Raw genomic sequence first — 19,182 nt, forward strand, 5'->3', positions numbered from 1 at the left:
ACACAGGGTAATTTAAGACGTACACATACTGTAGGATGAGGCACACGTCACTGCTGAGCTCACATGTGGTTTTACAGCTAGAAAATTGCAATCGGAAATGTGATCAATCCAAACTTGCTGCTAAGGTACAGTGAATTATTGTGTTGTGGCACACCATTTGGCAAAAAATTACCCAACCCAAAGTTTATGTATAACTCTTATGTAATCTTAATCTTATACAATAGCTCTAAATATAAATAATGGAGTCCCATAGGAAAAAACATCAGTAGAAGTAACACAAACTAATTATTTACAACACGGCTTTCTAATTCTTTTTAGGTTATGTACAGTTCTAGCTGAAGTATGCGTCTGCTATTTAGTATCCATTAGTTTTTTTCTTAGTATTTTGATGCTTGAGAGGTCTTTTGCTACTCCATGTCACAGGCACTTCAAGTATCATGTTGGCACCCAGTTAAAATAAAAAGGTAAGTGCTCTACTGCTTTCAATACAATTCATGGAATATTATAATAAGACAAAATACTCTTTCCCAGTTTCAGGAAGGATGGAAATAATTCTGAAGCACTTATATACTTTTTTAAACTTACTGTGTGATTGACTGAAATGGATAATGAATTAGAGCCAACACATAATGGGAAAATTGGTAAAAGCAAGCATACAAAAGGCAGAGCTCATAGTTTTATAAAAACAAGACATAAGTCTTTTTCTCATTTGCATTTCTATGGCCCAGCAGCCATAATATCCTTTAATCTGTGATTAAAGGCACATTCTCTACAGTGAAGGATACAAAAAGAGAAGGCTTTAAAGGCTTCACAAGCTTCATGGTTTGATTGGCCCCTGGCTGTGGTCACCATCTTGATGGACAAGGATATATACTATCTACATGCTTGTAAAGGAAGAATTTATGAGGTCAGCTTTTAAGTGCTGGTATTTTAACCAGGTGACTCTTAAAGTCCTGGCTGCATTATTCTCTCTACAGACCTGCTTAATGAGATTTTTTTAATTTGAGATGAACCAACAGTGAGCCATGATCTAATTCACTGAAACCATTATTGCCCTTCGTCTGTATTTTAATTTAAGGGCTCGTTAATGCTCTAAAATCTTGCAAACTGCATGTTACAAAAGCCTCAATAGTACTGCGGAGTGGAAGAACTTCAGGTTATACAAATGGTCTCTGCACACTGTTTCCATCATTGACCCAATAAATTTAAACAGCACAAAAACAAATTAAGGCTAAATACTACCAACCGTCCATGTGTCCAACACTTGTGAGACTTATGTACAGTATAAAAAAGTATATCGTAAACAATATCTATGTCATGCTGAAATCAGCAAAACATTTGTCATAATAAAACTGTTATATGTTATACTAATATATCAGAGATAACATCAAGATAGGAAAAGCAGCAGATTCCACAGTTTTCATTGCCTCCTTTCATTGACCTGACCCCAAAGAGCATACTGACCTTATTTACAGCTTTAGGACAAGATTAGCATTATCATGAAACCTGTTTCTTTAAAAAGAAAAGCTATTACTTCAGGCCCTGAAACCCTTACCAGGGTGAAAAAATAAAGCTCACAGTTATCCACATAAAAAAGACAGGTTCCCCTGAAGAGCAAGGCACTGGAATTCCTCTTTTCACATCCCTGTTTTACAGATGTCAGAGTTATAGGCAATGTAATTATGGACAGAGGAATAAGGGCACTTACGATGAAACAGGAATTATACAAGGCAGAGATAATAACTTCCACGGGAAACATCCAACACTTTAATTAAACTAATTCCTCTTTTACGAGAAGTACTTAAAGAAAGTTCTTTGACAAATTAAAAAAAAATACTCATACTGAGCAGCTTTGTAATCATAGAGCTATTCTCTTAGGGAGCAACAATGCAAGAAATGCACTACAGTTCTTCATTTGGGGATTTTTCTTGTCTTTCAGCACCCGTGTACAAGTCCTGACACTTACCAAATACCGGCATCAGTGGCTAAATAAAATAATGCTCCCAACATAATGGTGTCCCATTCCAGAGTGCCTGACCTATGTCATCAATCAGCACTTCAGGCAGAACAGCCCAAACACGTGGTTACAGAAAACAGGGAAAACCAGCCTCTGGCAGCCCAACAGAAGACCAAAATCCCATTTAAGTTGATTTAGATAAGAACCCCTAGAAGAATCTAACCTGTCGTTGTACAATAATGGTGTCTTACCCAGGTGTCTTATTTTAGCGAAGTGTTCACCACATTTATCATGGTAACATGTCATCATTCCTGTATATTTCATCCATAAAGATTCCAGCCCATTCTAAGGGTCGTTTTTATTTCGAATCACTAGTTGTAATTGTTTTTTATCTCGCACTAGGGAGAATGAGGAAGTGGAGGACGACTCTTCTGACCCGTTCCTTCTTTTACATGTGCCAGGTTGTGTGTCAAGGCTCAGCACCGACTGGGAGGAGACAAGCATCTTTCCCTCAGAGCGCTGCACACCCGCCTTCACCCAGGAGGCCGCAGGGGGTTGCTGTATTTGTCAAGAGCCAAGAGGGCATTGCACGGCTATTCCCAACCTACCTGATGCCGCTCAGCCAGCTGTGTGCCCCCACTTGGGTCATTTTGGTAACATTCAAATAATGACACGTCTCAGGCTCGAACCCCTGCCTTTACTGCTTGAGCCACTCAGTCTGTTTATGCCAATCCACGCACTGACAAAATATTCAGCCTTCTAATTAATGCTAAAGCCGTCAGCTCTTTTCCCAACTTTTATTCATTTAACTTCAGAATTCTTCCAGTTTAATCCGTCCACTACCCCCATGTTTCTCAATGAAAAGGACACCTAAGCTGAGCTGTCCTTGTCCCCCTGCCCCCGGGCTGTTTACGCTGAGGTTGTCAGCATTCAGCACGACTTCCCTCCAGCCCTACTCTCTTGCCACAGCAGGTTGAGGCTCTGTATCTCTTGCAGATGTTGCCCTTTGTTTGCATTGTTCCTCCGTGTCAGCCTGTGATTGAGATCTCGCCATCTGCCCAGATGCAAGGTCTGGATTTGAAACGCAGCCAGTATTTTGACTGGAAGTGTCTCAGTTAGGACCTCAGACATCTATTCATGTGTGAAAAATGTTTCAGTGAAGGTGCAAAGGGTAAGGTTTGGTTTTGTGTGCTTACCTGTAGATATAGCTTATATTTCTTTCAATCTGAATCATACAACATTGGATTTCAGGCTTGTATTTTAGAAGGGTGGGCAACCTTATAAAAGAGCTCACGTGTGAGGTGCCTGCAGACTTTAAAACACCTGATTCAGACCTGGAAAACCCAGTCGATCCAACTTCTTAGCCCCTTTACAGTTCTATTATATAATGAAAGGTTAGGATGGACTGAATACCAAAAACAAACCTGGCACTCCAGGACTAGTGCTGCCTCCACTTGCAAGCTACACCTCAGGAAAATGCTCATACCTGATTTATTGCCAACCAGATGACTTGGATTTAGTACATTTATTCTGGTGCGTGGAATGTTAGTAGGGCTTTGGTCAAGTGTTTTGTTTTTGTGATCTTTGACTTGCCTGCTACATTAACAAGCTTGCTGGAGCTAATCGGAATTTATTGTTACTTATCCTGACAGGTACATGACATTCAGCATGGAAGCCTGTTAATGTCCCAGAGCAGCTGCTCCAATCATTTAATCTGGGTCCCTTTGCAAGTTGAAATGTCATATCCTGCACGTCACCTGATTAGTATGAGTTTTTATGAAGTGCTGCAAACTTCAGGCATGCCATGGAAAAATTATGCTTTACATATTGTATGTATGCTTATGTAAGCAATATACTGTATATACAGTATAAGTATATTGCAAATTAGTCTTAAGGAGCCAAGATATATATCTGTGCGTGTGTGTGGGGTTTATGAGGGATGTACAGTATGTGGGTGTGCAAATTTAGTGTTTGCACATACAACATCAACTCCTCACACAATCCATCAAATTCTGGTATCATCTTGTTGCATAGCATTTCTGGACCTCTAAGAATTATTACTATTCCCAAAGGTTGCAGCCTATGTTTAACCTTTCTGTATATTTCTACTGAAAAGGTGCTGTCAAACCTGAAACCACAGGTAGGTGCAGTTTCTCTGACACTGACAGTGGACCAACAGTAATAGCAATCATTCACAGAATACGAAAACCTGATGAAATCAGACCCTCCAAAGAACCAAACACATGCTTCTTGCAAACTGCTGAACAGAATATTTTTGGAACCATTGATAACACAGCAAAATCATCCTTGTAAAGAGAAAGTAGCACACATATTCTTTTCAGTTTGCCTTCCAGATGAATAGAAGCCATGATGGAGTCAATATACAAACAGGTAACTGCAGCTGACAATTCTTTGACCTGCCTTGCAGCTCAGATTGAGCACAAGAAGACACTGGGCTCCTGTTCAGCTTCTTTCGTTCAGCACTATCGGGGAAGTTTCTTTTATTGCCTGTCTTAGCTTTCACCGTAGATTACTCCACTGGCTCATAAAAGGCCTGTTCCTTCCAGCTGTAATGTAGCCAGGGTGACAAAATGCCAACCCGGCGGTATGTTCTCTTCATTCTTTCCAACACATAGAAGGCATTTGCCCCATTCAGACAGCATTGCCATGGCTTCTAGGCCTGTTTTATTTGGTAAAATCTGTCACAGGTCTGCCCTTAATAACTTAAATTACTGTCTGAAATCTTTCCAAACAAACACTGGCTCATTTCAAGATAACTTTATTAGTTGTCATATTAAACTAGAACTTTCACTTAAATTTTTACATAGCCTGTGGTTATCTTACTTGCTCTCATTTTTCTCTATTAAAATCTGATGCAGGATCACTGCTCTTAAGTCCGAAAATTGTGCTTGATCTTCCCAACATTTTCACTGATTCAGGCTTAATCTTTCATTTTGTGGAACTCGTTATGTTTTTACATTCATTGATGTTCCTTCAATAAATACCTATAAATCAAGATTTAAAAGCTTATTTCAATGGTGTAGCGGTTTAAACACAATTGACAAAGATAAAAGATTGTACTTATTTGTTTTCTGAATCTGATGTTTATCTATCCTCTTTTACCTACCTGTACTTCCTTTTTATTTGTTTAAATAGGATTTGTTTTCATGGTCACATGACACTGGTCTCTATCCTGCATGCTGTTTTGTGCATCTGTGTCATGTTGTTGTTAGCACTGCCATTCCAGAGCTCCAGTGCCCTGTGTTCGATTCCTGCGGGCTGCACCTGTCTGTGGGGAGTATGCACGCTCTCCCTGTAGGTTTTTGTTGCGCAGGTTAGGTTTGGCTACTCTTTGACTACCCTGAACTATTTGCTGTGGAAGGCAGCCAGGCTCATAACTCTTCACTTGTACACAAAGAGAAAACCTATGGTGCTTTTCTCCCTCACAGTCAGTTCTGGGACTACTCAGAAATACTTTAGTGAAATAACCATATGAGAAATAATGATCCCATTTATGATTTTTAGCTTAATTTAAATTATTAAATATTTTCATTTAAAGGATGAGGATGCATTTAATGGATTGATATTAATAAAAAGTCAATAAAATATAAGAATACCACAAATTACATGAAATAGCTGGAAGAGGTATTGTTGGGATAAATATTTATTCAGGGTTGGTTCTATTCAGTTGGTTTTCTAACTACGTGTGACAACAGCAGAATACCCCCAAAACATCTTGGAGCAAGAGACATACCTCTGTTTAACTTCTTTCTACCAGCAAACGTATCTTCATGCAATTTACAGAAAGCCCTCTTCCCTGTTTGCTGACCTCTAGATTTCAGCAAACTTGCTCTTACATGTTGGTATAGAGAAAAAAGCCTGTCAGTCAATCAGCAGTCGCATTCTGTTGCTTTTATTGTTATGGCCTAATCCTTCAGACAGCCAATCTTTTACAACCCATAATACCAAACATATGTGGGCTCTGTTAAGTCCTCTTTGGACAAGGCTAGACTTTGGCCAGATGTACTATGTTTTCAGACTAACATTGCACTGGGTTCGGATTCTTTTAACGCTATCCCTTATAATGGGTTTGCAAACAGTGGAACTGTTCTGTTAATTGGGGTTGCTATTTTCTTTTCCTGTGCACATTATAGTGTCTTCTCCTCATTATAGGTCAGTCTCCTCTCAGTAATCATTGGGAAAAGACAAACGGAGTAAGAAAGTTTAGCATTATTGGACTGCAATAAATTAACAAGCACTCCTAGCCTTTATAAACAAAGAACACTAGAACATTTTTATCAAGTTTAATTATGTGGAAATCCACATCGACCATTTCAACAACCTGGCACTTCTGATTTAAGTAACATACAGACAAGAGTTGGTTTTTTAAATATGCTAAACATATATAAGACTACCTGCCTTAGTTTAGAATATGTTGCTACACATCCTGCGAATTGTTAAACTACAAAGAATGTTAGATATTCTTTTCCATAATGTCTCTATGTTTGTATAATTTAATACCATATAATTACATTTTTAAGTCCAAAGCCAGGAAGGAATCTATTACAAAAGGCATCTAAAATTAGGCTGTGAGCTGAATCGCTTAGGTAGTTTATCAGATGAAGACAGACCTGGAAAACCTGTGATGTCTTCATAAAGAAGTGATCAACCTGCATAATGATACAGTTTCCAAGATTTTGAATATTAAGCATTATACTTATTACAGAATTCCCAGTAAGCTTAGGAAAATCTAACCTTTTCAGACGCTCTTCTCCTGAAATATTAATTGTATGCAGTAAAATCAGGTGTTCAAATTCCAGAGCCTTTTGTTTAAAGAGATAATTAGAGACCTTGGCCCTCATCCACTATTTGTCCTGATATCTGAGCGTTAATTGAAGTGCACTGCACTGCAGCACAGGCTAATAGGAAGATTGATAGTGGGAATTTCACTTCTTTAAAGCCCATGGAGGAATGTCTGAAAAGGCCATGACACTGGCTTCTCCCCGAACATCATCCTGGCTAAAAACCGATACCTCCACAGTGATAATATTCCAATAGATCTCAATACAGCATAATTATAGCCTAAACATAACTGCATGGATTGCATTTCACAAACTCAGAATGCATTTAAAGCTGCAGTTAAAATAGTACCCCACCTGTTATATTTTGTAACGTTGTTGTGCATTAACTATATATATAGTATGATGCTGTAACACTGCAGTGTACAATGAAAAATCAAATGGATTTGACCAATTAAAGTGAAATACAAACAAGGGAGCTATTACAAAAAAAAACTGAAATTAAGGGATGTTTTTATTTCGTTTCCTACTAACATTCGTATCTGTAAAAATATGTATGACCGTTACAACATAACTGATTGTAAATAAATATCTGCACAAATTACTCAGAATATTATAGGATAAAAGTAAGAATGACATTTGTATTCTACTGTTGGATCTACTAAACTGTTGAATTAACTGTCACATTGGAAATCCAGTTCAATGTTTTGCACTGTGCTTTGAGGATTCATGCAAGAAGAACATCCCTTATCTAGGACAAAATTGATAATACTGCTAACTGAGGATAATTCTAAAGAAATCTATCAAACAGAAGATAAAATACAAGCCTTATAATAGTAGCACATGACCATTGATGACATATTATTGACAAAAGAAGTATCTTTTCAAATTAAATATCAAGGCTTTTGAAAATTGAAACACTAGGGTATTAATATGGTTGAAATAAACAGATATTGCAACAATGTAACATGACACTACACTATACAAAACCTATTTCACTTTACCAGCAGCCGTAAAAACACTGTAGAACAAGGCAGCATCAAGACAGAGATGAATCCAGCAAGGAGTTATGAAACTCAAGAAGAAAGGTTCATGTGACATCTGACCAAAACTAAATTTGCAGGAATATAAATAAACTCTGAAATCTTAAGCCCTTAAGTACACCCTCTCCTGAAAAAGGGAGGACAGAAAAGCTCCAACTTCATAAGCAAAAAAGAATAATGCTGAGCAGTGTACAGGTGAATACTTTCACTTCAAAACCTGCCAAACTAACCAAAAGCCTTTATTAACATGTATATTCTTTCCTTCTGGAAAGATTTGTTGTTAAGAAGCAGCTGGTGGGTAGGCTACCCACAGTAACTGCAAACCTAAGCATAAGAAAACACATTAAATAAACATTTGAAAACACTTTAGAAGACGTTCAATAAACTCTTAATTATTTATTAACCCTTCACAGATAATGAATAGATAGTACATGAACTGTTAATAGGTATAAATGTGGTTATTAACCCCTACTTATATACTCTATATATGCTGTAATACTTGAATGCATTGAGAGTATAAACTTTGAGGTGAAGTGTTGAAGAACACTGCAATCATCTTGTCTCTGATTGTAATACCGTAAAGATATTGAACAAGTTAATTTTGTTGGTGACACTGTAACATAGTGTACTATGCTTGTAAGAAGTGTGTTAAAAATCATATACAGTACTGTACTGTATGTTCACTGTCTGGTAAAAGTTAGTAAAGTATTAAAGCTTATCACTCAACCTTGCTACAAAGTGTTACCAAACATTCTTTTGCTGCCTGCTTAGGATGCCTTATTCTTGTTCTGTACTAATATCACAAATTAGCAATTTAATGATACAAAGAATTTTGAATGCTCATGGAAAACAGTTTATACTAAATCATTTTCTCCCCTGCTCAGCACTAATCTCAGGCTCTAAAAACATAGCCTAAGAATGTCGCAGCATAAACCTGCATTTTATTTACAGCTCTTTTTCTTCCTGCAATTTTAAAGTACTATTGAGAACAATTCAGTGCATTCAAAGACCAATTTGCAACATAAAAGCAAAAACATAAAGCAGATATTTTCCAACATTTCCTCCTATTTTGTTTTAAAGTATGCAGAATCAGGTTATTTGCAGTCATGGTAACAACACCTACTAAAACAAAAACTTTTTTCTATTCAGTGGAAAATGTTAACAAGTTTATGTCCTATGTGAAACACTTAACAAAATTATGGTGGAAGAATGTTCACTAACAGAAAATCAGGCATTACTGGAGTTTCTTGTGAGCGCATATACCCACACAGAGTCTGGAGGATGTGCCTTTCCCTTTCTGTCCTAAACTGGCCGCCCTAGTCAGTGCAGAGAGAGAAGAGCCAAGTTTCACTGTTGCAAAGGGTGTCAATCACCAATAACTAAGCTCTAGCTTTGTAATACAAACAAGGCAATGACTGATGACACCAAGCTAGGAGGAGTATGACTCTCATTTACTCACTGAAAACAAAACATGTTTGTGCTGTGTTTAGATAGCCAAGTCAATGCACAGCTCTGGGCTGCAGCACATTTAAGTTTACTCAATTTCTTGTATGTTTGGACACGTAAAGACTAAAAATGGAAAAATGAAAAAAAAAGGGAAAGAATTATGCGAGGCTACAGAATACAGAACTCAAGCCCATGTGTCAGATTAAAGTGGCTTACCTTTGTCTTCAATTGTAAAGTAGAAGATATCACTTGTAGCGTTGTCTCCATCACTCAGCACGTAACAAATCTTCATATCATCAATATCAGCTAGTTACACACAAAGAAAAAGCCACATAGTTTAAAGATAATGTGTTTGTAGAAAAGCTGTACCTGTTCAGTCAATACCAAGTACTTAAAATTTCCAAAGTTTACACTCAGGTTTTGTTACAACCCTCATTTTCCATAACTGATATCCTTTTTTAGCAAAGGACAAGAACAAATATCATCCTCAGGTACAAAACAGTTAGAACTGTTAAAACTGTTCCTATCATCAGACACTCTTAATGAAAATGATAATATCTTAAAGAAAAACATCATACTGGTATTCTTCTAGTCATTTTAAATTATTTCTTTGCAAATTGAGAAAAATTGCAAAATTATTTATTTGCAAATTGAGTGATGGTTAAAAAACATTGAGGAGCCTTTGCCAGTTCTACGAGTTACCCAAATTTCCCAATCTTTAGTATAATTTTAGTGCCTCTGATCTACAGATTCTAATATGCATCTATAAAAGCTGAAATAAATGCTTACCTTGGGTGAAGGTTCTGATGCTGTCATTCCCAAGAGCTATGTTGATGATGTAGCCATGCAGAGGAGCCTCAGAGATGGTATACTTGAGGACCTTGTGTGGACTGTCCCTGTCTTCAGACCTCAAGACCTTGCTGGTAATCAGAAAGCCCAGGTGTCCAGTGTGCAGGATCCTGAGCGTAGGAGACCCTTTGTTGACGACGATCTGAGGGACGCCGTTGTCAACAGAGTTGATCTGGATGGTCATTGTCTGGGGCTTGCGGGTCTCGAAGACGGTGTTCGGGAAGACATAGAACTCTGTGTGAGTACCATCTGTCACTGTGAAGGAAAAGCTGTCCTCACTGGTCTCTGTGCTGTCATGCTTGTAGGTGATGAGGTTCTCATTGAGGTCTTGCTTGGTGAAAGTGGTAACAGCATGGGTGCCATTGTACAGTAGCTGCCCATGGACTGGCACCTGAGTGATGATGAAACGCAAAAGGTTGTCTGGAGTGTCCCTGTCCTCCACAGTTAGCTCGAAGGGGGTGATCAGCTTCACCTCCCCTTCCCCAACCACGAGGTTGTGGATAGTCAGGACTGGCTTTTTATTGTCTACATCAGTGATGGACACTCTGAAAGTGCGGAAAACTGGGTTGTAGCCATCTGTTACTTCAAACTCAAAACTGTCCATCTTCACTTCGTCATCAGATGTGTGGATGTAGTAAATCTTGTTTCCTGCCAGCTGAAGCTGGGTGAAGGTGGTTATGGGAACACCAGGGCTGTCAGTACACTCCAAGTGGCCACGGCTGGGAGCACGAGTGATACTGAAGCTGAGGTGCTCATCAGGACTGTTAATGTCAGTGGTACTCAGCAGATCTGTGGTCAGAGTTACTCTCCCTCCTTCTTTAAGGGTCACACCTTTGTTAATGACATCGGGGAAAACCATGTCAATGCTGCCAATGCTTATGTAGAAGTACCGGTCAATAAGGGGATTAATGCCATCAGTAACATCAAACTTGATGAGGTCGCGAACCCCTTCCTGTCCTGTATGAACATACTGAATCAATCCTTTGTCAATTTCATCTTGGGTGAAGTTCATCTCCAGGGTTATGTTTCCTACCACTTCTCCAAATTTGGTAATGCGCTGAAGGTAGCCCTGCCCTGGCCCATGGCGAATAATATAGGTCAGAGTCTTGTCTTCAGAATCCAGGTCTGTTGCTTTAAGGACTTTGTTGGTTATTGTTTTTGTTTCCCCAATTTCAACTTCAAGCCCGTCATTTATAGTCATTCTTGGAGTTTCATCGTCCACAGGAATAACCATTATGAGGACTTTTTTTTCAACAGTGTGTTTTCCATCTGTAAGTCTAATTTCAAAACTGTCTTCTTTGGTTTCAGAATCGTCGTGCTCATAGACAATGTTAGAGCCTTCCTTGATCTGCTCAAGAGAGAAATGAATAACGGGGACTGTGCCTGTGGTCAGTTGCTGAACAATATTGCCATGTTTGGGAGAGCTAATTATTTCAAACTGAAGATCATCCCCTGGAATGTCGGCATCTGCTGCATTAAGAATCGGTATGTCAATGACAAGACTCATCCCCTCCATAACAACAAATTCACGAGTGAATATTTCAGGCTTTTCATCATTTGTTGGAATAATGACAATAGGGAAAAAGTGACGCTCTGAGAAATTGATGCCATCAGAACAGCGGAAAGTCAGCCTATCTTCAACGGGCTCAACACCTTTATGAATGCTTTGCACATAGTAAATATGTCCCAGGCGGACATCTTTAATGCTAAAAGCAGTAATGGCAGTACCTGCTCTGGATTTTTCTGAGCCTGGTGCTGGAGATATGTTTTCGATGTAGCCAGAAGTGGACTGGACTATGATGGTGCACAGAATGTCATCTTTTTCGGTGTCCACATCTTCAGCTTGGATATTTGCTAGTGTGATGACATTCTTTTCCCCTTCCAGCACAGTAAACTGATCACTAACCTTGACAACTGGAGGCATGCTGTCCACAGGGAGAATAGTAACATGCACCCTGACACCCTGGACCTTATTGCCACCAACCACCCACTCATTCGACATATCAGAGATGGTAAGATTGAAAGAATCGTGCTGTTTTAAAGGTCCGATTTCTCCACTTGTGTGGGCATACACAACAGCTCCATTGATGATATCTTGTTGAGTGAATCTTTCAGAGGACACACCATTCACCATAATTTCACCTAGTTTCGGTGGTTCCTCAACAATGAACGTGAGCATGAGGTCGTCAGTGTCCTCATCTCTTCCTTGAATCACATTGGGAGTGATCTCTGTGGCTCCATTCTCCAGAACATCAATTGAGGAGCCCAGCAGGCCAGCGGGGAGCATGATGGTTGGTGTTTCATCATCAACTGGTTTGACGGTAATTTTAATAATGATCGGCAGTTCATGGAACCCATCACTGACATCAATTTTTATTGTGTCACTGGTGGATTCTTCACCATTGTGAATATATCCAAGGCGGCCATTGGCAATATCTTCCAGCACAAATGTCTCTCCAACTGACATATCAACCCCCAAATATTGCAGCAAACCAAACCGTGGAGCCTGTGTCACAGTGAAGGTAATTTTATCATCATCTGTGTCCTGGTCAATGGCATCAAGTTCTGCTTTAGTTATTATGTATGTGTTTCTTTCGAGCACTGTGAAGCCTGTGTTTGTAATCTGGGGGGGCTTGTTATCAACAGGCTGCAAGAAAATTGTGAAGACCCCATCCACCGAATTTCCAGCAGTGTCCTCCACAACGAAATTGAACTGCACTACTCTTGGAGTGATGCCCAGTTCCTGATCTGGGGGCTTGTATGCCACTTTGAGGTGATTGATTTGAGCTTGTGTGAACTCAGTAATGACAATGTTAGAGCTCTCTGTCAGAACTATATCCCCCAGTGCCACTGGGTTGTTTTCATCCGTATCTGTTGGAGGTCTAGTTATGCTGTATTTAAGATCCCTGTCATCTGAGTCAAGATCAGTATAGCGTAAAAATTTCTTTTTAAAGTGTGTTAATTCATACTCTTTCACAGCCATATATAAAGTAGTGCCTGGATAAAGTTCAGGGGGGAGATCATCCACTGGATGGATTTTAATCGTGAACGTGTGCTCCCCAGACTGATTTGGTGGGTCGTTATCATCCTGGACCCGGAAGATGAACTGGTCCATGACAGTGGTGGTGCTGTGGGGTCCAATGTGACGGTAAAACAGCTTTCCGTCCAGAACATCCTGCTGAAACCACTCCGTCACCACCTGTTCAAACATCTCGTCCGTTTCGCTGAATTTCCAGCCTGACAGATCTGAAGGCTGCTCTGCTTGGCGCAGCAGCAGCTCGCCAAGTGTTGAATAGGGAGGCTCTACAATAAACTTAATGGTCGAGTCCTCCGAGTCAATGTCAGTTGCACTTAGAATGAATGGTGAAATCTGCATGATTTCATTCTTGAACAGCACCAGCCCAGTATTAGCATTTATGATTGGGGGTTCATCGTCAGTGGGTGCAATGGTAATTGGAAACAAAAACTCAACTTCATTAGTGCCATCGGTCATACGGAAAATGATGTTGTCACTGTAAGTATCACTGCCATCATGCTGGTACACCACAACACCTGCATCCAAATCAGCAGGGGTAAAAAATTTCCTCCTGGCTCCTAAAACTGTTAATTCACCATGCTTTAAGCCATCAATAACAGTAATTCTCACGTCTTCAAGATTATCTTCATCACTGATTTCCAAATTTTGGGCACTTGACAGTGCTCTTGACTGCCCCTCAAACAGAAGCTGTCCAGTGTTTTTAGTTGCGACTGGAGCTAAAGTGTTCATGGGTTTAACAACAATCATGAAGGCAAAAGTGTCAGAGACAGCACCCTCAGTGTCAACAACTTCAATCTCTATCTGAAAAATTCTCTCCACATCAGAATCTACAGAGGGGGGCTTATATGCTATTTTCAAATCTTTAATGTCACTCTGATAAAAAGATGTAATAGGCAGATTTTGATCATCAGTGCTGATAATGTACCCGTGCTGATAGCCCAGGGGTGATGTGATGTTAAAAATTAAGTCATCTGGATCAGATTCAACATCCTCAGCAGCCAGCATATCACTGGTTATAGCTGTCATCACAAACTGGTCAATTTCCATCATCATCATAGCAACAAAACTTGGCTTAGGGGGGGTGTTTTCTGTCCCTTCTTTGATTCTAATCATTATCTGGAAATGCTCCTGCTTGACAATGTTTCCCTCTTTATCCATCAGCTCCACCAACATGGGGATGTAATCTCTGTTTGGCGAGCTGGTGGTGGAGGTATGCTTATAGCGAATACCTAAGTTTACAAATTCATCACAGTCAATCATCTGCCCATTGGCGGTGTGATTTAAAAGAGAGCCATACCTGGGGAGACCTCCTGCGCTCATCAAGGTGGTGACCTTGCATGATTCAGCACTGCCATCATAAGCAAACTCCAAGCCCTTCCTGTCAATGGGATTGCTGATCCCATTCAACTTGTCCACGACCAGAGGCATATTGCGGGTTAAAATCTCCAGTTGCTGAAAAACAACTTCCACCTCCAGCATGAAAGGAATGACAATGGTGTCGGTCTGGGAATCATACCTTAACTGCAGCCTCACTCTGTCCTTGTTGGGGCTTCTTGATCCAAAGTGGGTGTATTTCACCTCCTCTGCCCCAAAAGCGCAGGGGAATTTCTTTGGAGACAGCATTCCAGGTCTCTGAGCCAGGGGGTCGTTCTCCAGCACTGTGATGTAGCACCGGTCACCAGGCTGCACTTCAGTCACCAAGTCGTTGATTGGGTCTAAATAGACTGATCTTCCAAAAGGTACCCTCACTCCATTGTTGGCCACCAGTATGGACTCAGAATTAGGTCCCGGCCTGGGGCCGAAGAAAAACGCTGGATCGAAGTTTTCTGCCCCTTCAGCTGGGAAAAAACTGTAGCTCAGTGCAAAAAGGGCAAAGAGATAATTTAAAAGTACAGCTTTGGAAAGCCCAGTCCTTTGCAGACAACCAGCCATATCCACTGCTAGTTGCCCCGCAATCTGTATATTTCAAATCCAACCTATCTCAGTTGGTTTATCAGAATGATAAAAAAAGCACCCTGTCTTGCAGGAGGATGTTCTGTCTCCCTCACTCCTCCGGCTTTCAACACACACATGGGACAAGTGCTCTTCTAATTCACTAGAGCTCTGCAGGTAATACTTAACCAGTAGCCCCTGGGAGCCCCAGGCTCCACCCTCTGACAGCCCCATGGAGATACCTCCTATCCCATGGCTAATTAAAGAAAGCGCATTGGACAGCCCAGCTCACACTCCACACACCCAGCCCCCTACTCCCTGAAAAGCACCAAGTATTCGTATTATTTCTCTTTAACCCCCCGCCTTCTAAATTCAGAAAGGGATCCTTTCATTGTTCATAGACTCAAACATAAAAACAAGGTCAGGAAAAGCACGGCTCGTTTATTTAATCCTCCCTTGATCTAGCAATCAATCAATCAATCAATCAAAACGTTGTCTGCAAAGGTTTGTCTATTTTCATTCATTATCATAAAAAGCGACAAGTTTCCAACTGGGCAAATGAATCGCATTCCTTATCTCCCTCCCACTCCCCTGTTCCTCGGATAGGATTCCACTCATTCACAAAACCTCTGCACGGCTTTTCGACTGTGTTTTAGGATTACAGGTGGAAAAGAAATGTCCAGTGTTTTTGTGTTAGGATTTGTAAAAGGCAACCATAGTATTTAATTTAACTTTTTTTAAAAGAGAAACTAGATCTAGGTGGAACTAGAGTTAAGTGTATTACGTAAAGGAAAACGAAGGGGTTTTTTTTTCTATTAAAAAAATACATTAAATCTAACTTCAAGGATTATGATCTGCAGCAGGAACCATGTTGGCGTTACACTATTGAAACATTCAAGGCTTAAAGGTTGGTGCACGACGGTCTCAAAAAAATAAATAGGACATTTTTACTAATACAGATTATTAATATAACTTACTTTAATAAAACGAAACTTTTTATTAATTCATAGCCGTATATTCATAGCCACATTCACAGTCTGTATATATCGTCTATTTGCAAAAAATAATCTTTATAGTTCCACCACGAAGTGCATCACGGAAATTAGATATTTAAAATTTTAAACACATTTGAGTTTAATTTTCACTAGATAAGAATCCTGCAGTAGTTCAGCTTGTGTGGACTGAAACAACCACAGAAAAGGTAATTATTTAACAAATGAGTGCAAATACATCTATTTTATTAACATCTTAGTTTCTAAATAAACATCCAACCTCTTCGTTTTCCCCCCCTCGAGCTGGATTTGAAAGCAGAGAAAACGCTGACTTGGACGCCCTCTTTTGGTAAAATAAAGAGGTGCAGGAACTACCTGCCTTCAATGGTTGATGATTGAGACTAATTACAGAAAATTTACCGCCACATAATTTTGAATTCACATCATCGGCAATTCAGAATATTATTATTTCTGGGTGACAATGTGGCACAATGGTTAGCATTGCTGCCTTGTGGTACTTGGACTGGTTTCAATTTCTGTGGTGTTATCTGCGTGCAGTGTGTTCTCCCTATGCTTGTGTGGGTTTCCTCTGGGTGCGCTGGTTTCCCCCCACCTCCCAAAGAATACTTTTAGGTTAATTGATTTCTGGGAAAACTGGCCCTTTTATTCTGTGGACTGTTTTTGTTACATTCTTATCTCCTTGTTTAGATGTGGGTTATGGAGGTCTGTAACTAGCTATCCACATTGTTAAATGTGTTGCCCTGCCTTCTTTCAAGACAAAGCTGGATGAAATACTTAGTTCAGTTAGATGCCAATAACTAGATGACAAAGAATGACGTTCTCATTTTAAACCTTTCTTGTGGTCTTGTGATTCTGCAAAGAAGATTCAGTGTTGCTTCAAGGGGACATTGTAATGTGTAACAAAAGTTGTTTCTATTATACTGTATTAGTCTTAAACTACCTTCCAGGTGGATCACAGTTTTATCACAAATGACACTTTGAAGTCTGGTTTATGAGTTTATATGTCAGAGGTGACTGCCATAGTAATTTCACAGTGTGGCTCATGTGAACAGTGGGGTCTTTCAGGGAGTCTGATGTATGGTGATTAACCATACTGCTTCACTTTGTCACACTGAACTGTCACTTCCAAGAGCAGAAATCAGGCAGACCTTCTCCACAAATTTCATTTTGTTCCTCTTACAAGTGCATCAAAACTCAGCTGCAACCATTTCAAAGGATAAAGACACTCGAAAAGCATTAAAATCTGGAGACCCCACACTTTTTGGCATGGCTACTCTACATGGCCAGAGAACTTAATTTTTTTTTCAAAAGCCGTTGTATTTCCTGCATTGTTGTTGTAGGGTGACGTGTTAGTGTCGTGTCCTGTGTTAGATTCTGGACATGAATGTTTGTATGGAGTTCTCTGGGTGTTTTCTGGTTGCTCTTGTCATGACTCACGTCCCAGAGACATGCTGGTTAGGCGTGTGAAAGGGGTGGCATCCAGGCATGGTCTCTCAGTTCCTCCTAACACACCATGCTTCTGGCATAGGCTCCATTTTGGTTAATGGATGGGTGGAATATCAGCATAGGCAATGTTTTGGGATTAAAGAATACTTTCCTAAGCACAGATGTTTTTTTCAATTTATTTTATTGTCCATAGAACTCAAATTCAACTTTGACTCTCACCCTGAGCCTATTGGAGCTCTGCCACAAAATGCTTAGCATTGCATTATTGACAGACTGTGGCTTGTTCACACATAAACCATCCACATGTTGTTAAGATTTAATGCAATGTCAAGAGACATGGCAAGTATATCATGTATCTGAGACACTGGTTGTTCAGATCCTGACTGTTGTCAGTTGGGAACTCAAAGAAAGTGCAGACAGACAAAATGAGCAGATATATATATATATATTTATACTTCAGAGCATTAATCCAGCAAGCATCTCATTCACATTTCATAACTACTTCATGATCAATCATATGAGAGTGTTGTATGCACTGCTGTATGCACTCAGGTGCAGCTTTTTTCAAACTACTTTCTAGGTTCTCATCAGATTTCAGGAGCTAGAAAAGGCTGAACCTGGTCAGCACATGGATGAGAGTCCCCAGGGAGATATAAATGGGCTTGGAAGACCAGTAGGTGGCGCTCTTCCAAATGCCAATGCCTCATGATAAAGGCAGGAGATACTGTGCTAAAGCAAGTGCTATCCTTCAGAAGAGAATCTACGGTGAGGTTGTGTCTACTTGGTCATTATTGATGGTACTGTTTGTAAAAGTATGTGCTGACCAGATTCCACTCTACACTTGTATAATTTGACCAATCTAATGTTCCCTCTTGGAGATGGTGTAGCAATATTTCCTTTGAGCTTCACACATGTACTTCAGAGGTAGTTAAAATGGGATCCCTTCTGTTTGTGAGGTGTTTAAAAGCACTTTTTAAAAATTATTATTTCACTAGGAACAACAACACTCAAGAAGAAAGCGTCATGAAAGGATTATGGAGTGAAAATTTGGCTTAACCTGCTTGGCTGAGGGTTGTCCTCCTCGCTGTAGGATGAGGAGGCCAAGACCCCAATTCAGGGTGACCAAGCGGTAGTAGTAGTGGTGGGGTGGAGATGGGATGCAAAAGATGTATAAGAGGGAGAGATGGGGATCACATAGTTATTCATAGTGTTTTAGGAGAGGAAATGACATTGGGAGTAATTGCTAATTACTGACGGCTGAGTCTGATTGAACTTGTTTGTTGTCATCCCTTCCAAACTTTCATTACAAACTCCATTTAATCAAATAAGTCATTTAAGAACAATACTTATTTGCAAGAGACTGGTGTAGAGTATTCAATTACAAAGCAGTCTGATCTGTGTATATTTCAATTTGCCCACTCTAACATTACCCCCATTGGATTATTCTTAAATTTCCTGGAATAGGGGCAAATGGGTAACATTATTATAAGTAGTGGTTCCTGTGCTGACAATGGCACCATGAGCATTAGGTACAAACCCAACAACGAATAAATTCCTGTTAAAAAATCAGCCTAGATACAGAGGAGTACTTTCACATTGCTGCACACAAAACACAAGTCTGTGTTGTCTGTAAAAAGAAAGACAGACCAGTAAGAATGTA

At 39.8% G+C, this 19,182-nt stretch overlaps 1 protein-coding gene across 1 annotated transcript in view; it reads right to left on the bottom strand.

Annotated features, from left to right (window-relative positions):
* frem3 (Fras1 related extracellular matrix 3) overlaps positions 1-15,292 on the bottom strand; it is a 67,521-nt gene extending 52,229 nt beyond the window's left edge. The window contains exons 1-2 of the mRNA XM_088633116.1: positions 10,035-15,292; positions 9,462-9,551 (exon numbers count right to left, since the gene is read on the bottom strand). Coding sequence (XP_088489242.1) covers positions 9,462-9,551; positions 10,035-15,063 — 5,119 coding nt within the window. The 5' untranslated portion in view covers positions 15,064-15,292. The remainder of the gene's footprint in view (positions 1-9,461; positions 9,552-10,034) is intronic.
* Between the last annotated feature and the right edge of the window lie 3,890 nt (positions 15,293-19,182).

The sequence above is a fragment of the Lepisosteus platostomus genome, chromosome 1 (genome assembly GCF_059453375.1).
Source record: "Lepisosteus platostomus isolate fLepPlt1 chromosome 1, fLepPlt1.hap1, whole genome shotgun sequence".
Classification (NCBI taxonomy): Eukaryota; Metazoa; Chordata; class Actinopteri; order Semionotiformes; family Lepisosteidae; genus Lepisosteus; species Lepisosteus platostomus.